Genomic DNA, 8,155 nt, shown 5'->3' with positions numbered 1-8,155 from the left:
CTCAATAAAATTTCCGGAAAATATTAGAATAAAAGACCTTATTACGGAAGACAATTCGATCGGATTATTTGCATTTGAAATGAGTTTTTTATTGTCCAGAATTCCGTAAATTTTACTCTATCAATACTTCAAATAAAGGCTTTTGGAAAAGCTGTTTGTTATATAAACTGGTATCAATTGAATGGGTTAGAGTAGTTAACCTGGTAGAATCCAGGATCACGTTTTAACCTGGACACTCGACACCCTCTGATTTTTTTTTAATCGATGCTCAAAAATGTGCACAAACATACAATTAAAACTATCACTGCTCTTTTCTTCTATTTTTTATGTGCTGAATGGGTATATATCATTTATCAGTGCATTATCAAAAAAAACTAAACAGGTCAGATCTACATAAATATAAACCTAAATCTAGCTGCTTTGGTGGACTGATCTCAGTGGGTGTTAAGTTCTACGCATTCATAGAGAAGGGAAAGGAGAATAGGCAGGTGGATTCGGGAAAGTGACACGTGCCAAATAACAACATTGCGTTGTGGGGAAAAACGAGTTTCGAGTAAAATCGAAATAACATACCCATTTAATTCATCAAATTGTTCACGTGTTTTTACTATATTTATTGTTTATTGTAATAATGGTATGTAGCATAACATATATTGAAAGAACGATGTTGCTTAAAAAGCATGATTTCGTTACATTACTTATTTTCAGTTTCGTAGAGTGATCCTACGTCAAGACAAGACTAGCATGTCTGACTCAACGAATTAAGAGCAAGTGTCTGAACTGTCACAGTCTGACGAGTCGAGTTTGTTTGAATTTTTGTTGTTGTTGATTGAACATCCGTGTCTGTTTTCTACGCTTTTATTTAAAAAATATGCGACGCAATCAGAATTGTCTCAAGAAGATGAATTCCAAATCTGAAGGCCCATCGATTTTAATTTATAATCCTTATTCATCCCCAATGTTCCGACGTGTTAAGGTAGTCTTATGCAGGTTGTAAATTTGTTGAAAATGGCAGAACTCCTCCCAATCTGCCAAATAAAGCATTTTAATGATGGTCGCCTACTGGAATAGGATATTTTGCTCGACACGACAGTGACTGGAGCCGAATCGAGTCGAGACAAATTGCTCGTCTCGTGATAGAGAATAGGCCCCAAATTTTTTTTTGCTTATGTGTCCCGTTTTTTTTCTGCGCTTTTAGTTCAGGATTTTCATTGTTCCGGTTATGATGTTAATAAATTAACCACCTGACAACAAATGCCTTTTGTGATTCTATGCACTCTTAATGTGATCCAGAGAAGTTTAGAAAATTTTTACTTATAAAATTTATGTTTTGTGTCTGGGTTTTTCTATGTTCAAATTTTGATTCATATTACATTGCCGCTGTTTCGTTGAACAAAAAATTATCTGAACTGGTCCAACGGAATGTGAGACCCATCATCATTTATGGACAGAAATGTGGAGTGCTTACTTACCTTCGATTTGGATATCTTGACCGTATTGATGACTCTGTGGTTCCGTAGGTCTTAGTTTGGGCTCTGTCGAACATATTTTAGCTGTTAGCTTAAAAAGTCGAAAGGGAATATCTTGAGGGGGGCAACTTGCTGAGGCTGTGATGGTGGTTTCAATGAGAAACGGCGTCATTTTTAAAAATATATATATTTAAATACATAAATTTGATACAAATTATACATTTGATTTTCATATCTTCTCTTGATTATGATGACAATTTTAAAACTACCGAATAATAGATACTATAGAGTTCAGTAGTACTGCTTCAGTAAATTTGTAAGTAATGGGTAAGGATCAGTTCTGAAAGTCGGTTCAACTTTTGTTTTTTTGGAAAGTAGTTTTCGCATAATTTGTATTAGGATTAAAAATGTTTAAGACAATAGCGTAGTTTACGGTCGATCTCTCATAGTGTGGGACGCCTGTTTAATCACCCAGCTGTATCATCCGGCACCGGCGTCCAACAAAAGATTAGAAATTTTATAAATTTCTTATGCAGCTGTTTACATGCTGCTAACTGTGGTACTTACAGAAGAGAATAATAAATTAAAAATAACCTTCTTCTTTTGTTCGCTGTTCATAAAATATATATATTTGATAGAGGAGCGCGCCGCCCCTCTGGTCTATATCAAACAAAACTATATCACAATTCCGAAACTTCGTGCCTACATGCTACGCGAGTCTGTTGCTGGTAATTCCGCAACAGCTATTAATTTCTGCAATCATTTTCTCTTTACTATAATCTTCCCTGAAGATAAAAGTTGTTTTTAACTGCTTGTCCTCTCAGCATTGTATTAAACAGTTCAGTTAAAATCTAGGTTATCAAATGTGGACTGTTTTCCGTTCTGTTCCCTCGTTGCATATAACTGCCTTATCTCGTCACTCTTCTTTATCGGTCATCGGGGCTTTCGCCCTCCAACCAGGACTTGATTATTACAATAACAAAAAATAACAACTGACAAAAATGCTATCTTTCTTCTTAACGATTAGCAATAAATATTCTCATTTTTCTGTCTTATAAAAAAAACATTCCACCGTATCTTACAAAAGCTACCGCACTCACTCGGCTCCCACTCTTCTTGGCTTCAAACCCTCGACGCGAAAGTTCATCACAATAATTAAAATTAGTACCGAACTAGATCTCCCGGTTGTATGTGGTGTTCCTTCGGTGTCACTGTGCCGCCGCCGTGACACCAAATCCGCTGCCAGCGGTGTTGGAAATCATCATGTTCTTGATAGTGGCCACTTCCGACTCCAGCCGGGCCAATTTCGACTGGAGATGGATGTTTTCCTCGGCCTTTTTGCTGATGACGACCGACGCCGGGATGGAGGTTATCTTCCCACCTACGATGTTTCCCCCGGTGAGCGAGGAAACCGACGTCGAGGGGGGAGACGACGGGATTGGGACCATCATTTTCTGCTCCGCTTTCGTTGGCCACTCGGTTGAGATGCCTGAGTCGCGCTCATCCGACGATCCGTCGCCATCGTCCCACGGGGACGAAGGCCGAATCTGGGGTTCCTGTTTGATGTTCTGCAGGGCAAGAAGAGCGGAGGCTGCGTCCTTGTCGCCGAGATGGGACTTGTGGCGCAGCTTCACCGGTAAGCTGTTGTTGTGATCGTGGATCGGTTCACGCAAATCGTGATCATCATCGCCGGAACTACTGTGACTGCTGTTGGACGCCGTCCCGTTGGAGGTTTCGTACGGGGATGGTGCTCGGCGACTGAGGTTGAGTACGTTCGCGGTTAGTAGTGCGTTGATCTCCCGTGGGGGTGACGGGTAGAGACTACCAGCGTAGCTAGCCGGATAGTTGGGTATCGTGTAGGTCGAGGAGTATGGGTGGTGCGAGATATGGGGTCCATTGATGTGCGAGTTTGCTGAGCCGAAGGGAGGAACTTGCAGTACGGGAATGTCGTCGCGATCCATTTCGCGATCCCGATCCCGCTCGCGGTTACGTTCCCGATGGTCGGTAAAGGGTTCGCTTCGATGCTCGTCTCGATCCAGTAGGTCCACCCTGGCCAGGGGGCTTCGAATGGTTGGCTCGTGCTTAGTGCTTTCGCAGCGGGTGCTACCAGTGGACATGGGTTCGTACTCGCGGTATAGACTGGCGGCTGGCGAATGATGACCGTAGTGAGAGTTTGTGTGCTGGATTGTGATCTGCTGGAGTTGGGAGGCGATGGATTGTGGCGGTGGTGACTCGATGTTGGGGTTGGGGTGAATGACTGCGGCTTGCTGGGATAGCTGCTGAGGAGGTTGTTGTTGGGCTGTAAGTTGCTGCTGGATAGCCTGTTGCTGGGCATGGGGCGCATTATGATGATGCGCTAGCTGTGATCCTGGCTGGGGTGTCAGAGAAGGCTGCGGGACTGGCGTTCTTGCCAGTGGGAACCCTATCGGGGATGTGCTGGTGATCTTGACGCGTTTGGTCGAACTTAGCACCTGTTCGTTGGTTGGCAGCGTGGCCATGATCTGATCGACACTCACTAAGTTTTCGCCGCAGATGTTGTACTTGCTTTTGATAGCATCCAGCTGCGCTTTTAGCACATGGTTCTCTTTGGTCAGTTCGACTACCCGTTGCTCTAGGACCATATCGTTGAAGCGACGCTTCTCGCGGGACCGTTTCGCCGCCTCGTTGTTGCGACGACGTCGATCCCAATAGCTGTCGTCTTTCTTGTTGTCGGGGATGAATTCGCGCTGCTTGCGCTGGGAGAATAGCTCCTTGCGCTTGAGGTGGGCCGCCATATCGTACCCATTGCCGTTGAAGTCCTCCTCCGCACTCGTGGGACTTCCGCGTCCCGTTGAATTGTTGCTCATAAGCAAGGCACTGTGTGCTATGAGAGTGGATTGGGAAGAAATTAAACAGAAATAATTAATGATGGCTTCCGTGAATTCGGGAGGGTGGCTATGTTATCTCACCAGGCATATTGGAGTTGTTATGATTCTGGCCGGGTATTTCACCGTTGATTGGCGAACCGTTCTGCTGCCGTGTTACAAAATCCGCAACCATCATAATTCGTCTTAGTTCATCTGTGGAGAGCGCGAAAACAAAAACAAAAAGAAAAGGAAACAGTTAGTGTCAGTGAAAACGTGCGACGCGCTACGGCGTTATTGCCGTCATCGCAGGTCGATGGGAACCCTGACAGACACGCGAAAAACTGAAGCAATAACACGATGAACTACAATAACAGACGACGACAACAACACAGATAACGGAAGGCAATTGAGTGGGTGGCTCGGCTTGGTCGGTCGATCCGTTGGGAGGAGTGGTTGGGTGGTGTGTTGTAATCAATAGAGCTGCACGTGAAGCCGACATGTGACAACGTGCACCACTATAATAGCGCTGCCGCGTGCATGCTTACGTACGACCAGAACGAGGAGCGTGGCGGTTATTGATTTTTATTGTAAACTCGCGCTCCGTTGACGCGGTAATACCCAGCTCGTGTTTTGTGAATGTAATTGTTGCAGCAGGAGTAGCAGCAGCGACTCACCACAACAAAACAAGATTAGATGAACTAGAGCGGTTTGGTTTCAGGGTGGATGAGAGAGCAGCGAACGCGGATGAGAGAAAACGTGGATCGTGGAATGTGTGTTTGCAAATTTGTGCTGGTCACTTCTCGGTAAAGTGTGGTGTTTACTGGCACGAGGACGTGAATCATGTTTTCCTGATAATTCAGTATGGGGACGCGCGGTACGTTGCACTTGTTTGTTTGTTTCATTTTGTTGATGCGCAGGAACTCTAATGAATCAATTTGCTTACGAGCTGCCTATTGGCGTGCCTGTTCTGCGTCTTAGATTCAGATATCGGGGGTTAACCTGTTACACGTTTTTGTGTTTTGTGGAATATTCTGCAGCTTCGTCCATTGTTTGTTTGGGCTTAGACACGTAGTAATGGGTATTTACAGGGAGCGCCATCTAGATTTGAATAACAGAATTATTGCATAAATTTTCCAAGTATGAATATGGTTTGTTTTTATATTTTATATTGTTGCTAAGACAAAATCGAGCTAATTCTTGAATTGCGCATCGCGTTTAGCTGAATATCATGGGATATCGCAACCATGTAAGATATAATGTTGCCTTTTGGGAACTTCTACGATCTTAGACAGTTAGCATAAATCATATATTCCCACAAAATATGATTGAAATTGAACTGAAATAATATTTCACGAACGAAAAAAAAGATACCGGTTGCTTAAGATCCAGATAGGGACGAAGTACCCTGTAGAATACGACGGAACTATCGGTTCTTCCCGTTTTCAACAGAACGAACAGAATTCCGGTTCAAAATAAAATCAAGAAAACATCTTACAAAGATTTTTGAGGGAGCAGATAACATCAACGTTTCACGAAAAACATCACTTTAAGTAAACTAACTCACGGATGAGCAATCGTCATCATTTCTGATGACCGAGATTGTACACAAACTCTGTTATCGGGGAATTAGATTAGCCAACTGCGCAATGCTTAGAGTGTGACATTGTTCTTACATCCATGAATCAGAATAAGATAACCGCTACCCAACTGCGATGGGAAGCAAAAATTCCCACAATTCCACCAATTCAGGGCACTTTTTCCTATCGGCTCAAATCTGACACGCGCTGCACTGAAAATGCAGAGGGCAATTTTACACGTGCAATAAATCCTTGATTGCAAATTACCCTACTCGTCACCGCTGCACCTATTTCTAGAACCCCATGTTTCTTGTGAACCTTCAAGAACGAGGCGATTGTGTGTTTACTTATTCACGAGAGCTGCGATACACGTACGAGGCAACAATTTCATCATCTTATTCAACTGTCACACTTCTGAGACAGCGCTAATGCACCTGCTCCAATTCATGCTCACACCGTTATGCAGTTACTCGGGGTGCATTTAGCGTTGAGGCTGTACACGAGAGACCTCGAAATCCGATCTAGTCGAGAACCATCGAAACTTGCGGTACGATTTTGGACACGTTGCGCAATTAGCATTAGAGTAATTTCCTTCTCACTGTCCCGAAATGTTCAACTATTATTTCACAAGCACTGTTTCAGTGTAAAACAAAATACTATGCGCTCCCACTCCCCTTCCTGCGCGTTAGAACCCATTGCCGTTAGAGCAAACATAAAAAAAACGTGCACCACGAGGACCGCGCCGCGTGCTCTCGCTGTTACGCCATCGCCATCATCGCGCAATCATCATCAACACGCGAACGTCACGACGATCAACGGCATCAATATCGGCGCGCAATTTCGCCGTTTTGTTATTGTCTGTGCTGCGACGAAAGCGCGCATTGCGCCTCCGTTTTGGTTGCTCTTCCACCGCCGTCGGTATTTCAAGAACGTCCTACATCTGCGCTTATCTCCGGTCGTCCGGTACTCTGTGTGTGCGCGCCGCTCTCGGCCAAGGAATCTTATCGCGTGCGCGTGATTAGGTAACGCGTTTCTAGGCTAACATCGAATTTACACCAAGCAATCTGCTGTTGCACTCCCGAATGACGACTCACGAAAATTTTCGTGCCAACAAACACCACCATTCAATCGCAAACTCAGCGGAACCGTCCGTCAAATTTCTGGATCATTCTAATTCCATCATCGTCTAAAAATCATTCACAGACACTGAAAAATAAAGTCCTTCCGATTGCGAATTTGAGTCATCAGACTGCTGCATTTCTTCTCTTCCCCACCCCAGACCATCACCGCGCACCAACTCGAAGAGGTCAAAGAATCTTCAATGGAAACTGCATGCACCACAATTTAATTGCCTTTGTTGTCTGGTTGTGCGCCGGTTCATAGAACTCTCCAAAAAATATATATACACACATGTAAAAATGAAAACTTCGCGTATGCGAACACTACAAGAACAAAACAAACAAAAAATGATCGGAGAACAACACTCACTGTCTAACAATCTGTCTGGACGGAGTTGTCGGGGACACAGGCCCTCGGAAAACAAAACTGCACTTTGTGTTTTTTTTTTGCTATTGAACAGTATTCGACGTTTTAATCCTTTTTCCAGTCCTTGTTCTGCTCGCTTTTCCCAACGTATGGATGTTCTGCACACACTACGCGGGTGTTGTCTTTGAAATCTGTTCTTCTCTCGCACTCCACACAACAGTTCGATTATTGGTGTAATAACGATGCACCGCAATTTTTTTTTTTTTATTCAAAAAAACAACCAAAATAACTTCAACTCTGCGAACTTGCAAAACGCGCACTTATCTTGTTTGACCGTGATTTGGAGCGTTCAGAGCCTGGAACTCTAGCAACTCGCGTGCTCTCTCGAAGCGGGTATTTGAAAGACTAACTCGAAGCGCTCCCAGGAAGGTGCAATGAAGTATCGAGTTCGCGTTATTTCCCCCCGGGGTTTGCTGGTGTTGGTGCGCCAGACGAACGACCGCTGTTTCGACACATAGAAGAAGCAAGAATGAAGCGATACGTTTCATCCTCTGTTAATATGTTGGTCTTGAATGGCCTCAAAGACCCGGCTATGTGTTGGGGCTGCTCTCTTGCGATCTCGCGTACGTTCTCTCTCTCTCTTCCGTGTCTACATTACCCACGTTTTACGGCCGCGCCGATTCACGGACCACGGGAGAAATTGACGCAATAGAGAATCTAGATACGAGGAGGGCCACCACAACGGATACTGCATTTCGCCTTATGTGCTTTTACCTCC

General features: G+C 44.2%; 1 protein-coding gene across 1 annotated transcript; it reads right to left on the bottom strand.

Annotated features, from left to right (window-relative positions):
- Positions 1-1,637: 1,637 nt before the first annotated feature.
- Positions 1,638-7,878, bottom strand: LOC129778074 (uncharacterized). Its single transcript, XM_055784728.1, has 3 exons — positions 7,381-7,878; positions 4,418-4,528; positions 1,638-4,332 (listed from the first exon to the last, which is right to left on the bottom strand). Exons 2-3 carry the CDS (start codon positions 4,509-4,511, stop codon positions 2,678-2,680), a joined length of 1,749 nt encoding a protein of 582 aa, XP_055640703.1. The 5' UTR covers positions 4,512-4,528; positions 7,381-7,878; the 3' UTR covers positions 1,638-2,677.
- Between the last annotated feature and the right edge of the window lie 277 nt (positions 7,879-8,155).

This window comes from Toxorhynchites rutilus, chromosome 3 (assembly GCF_029784135.1).
Source record: "Toxorhynchites rutilus septentrionalis strain SRP chromosome 3, ASM2978413v1, whole genome shotgun sequence".
NCBI lineage: Eukaryota > Metazoa > Arthropoda > Insecta > Diptera > Culicidae > Toxorhynchites > Toxorhynchites rutilus.
This window is presented reverse-complemented; position numbering and strand designations above follow the sequence as displayed.

Excerpts from the sequence above, each read along its gene's own strand:
- LOC129778074 (XM_055784728.1), bottom strand. The coding sequence starts at position 4,511 with ATGATGGTTGCGGATTTTGTAACACGGCAGCAGAACGGTTCGCCAATC. Across the intron at positions 4,333-4,417 it reads TAACAACTCCAATATGCCTG|CACACAGTGCCTTGCTTATG; the intron begins GTGAGATAACAT and ends CCACTCTCATAG.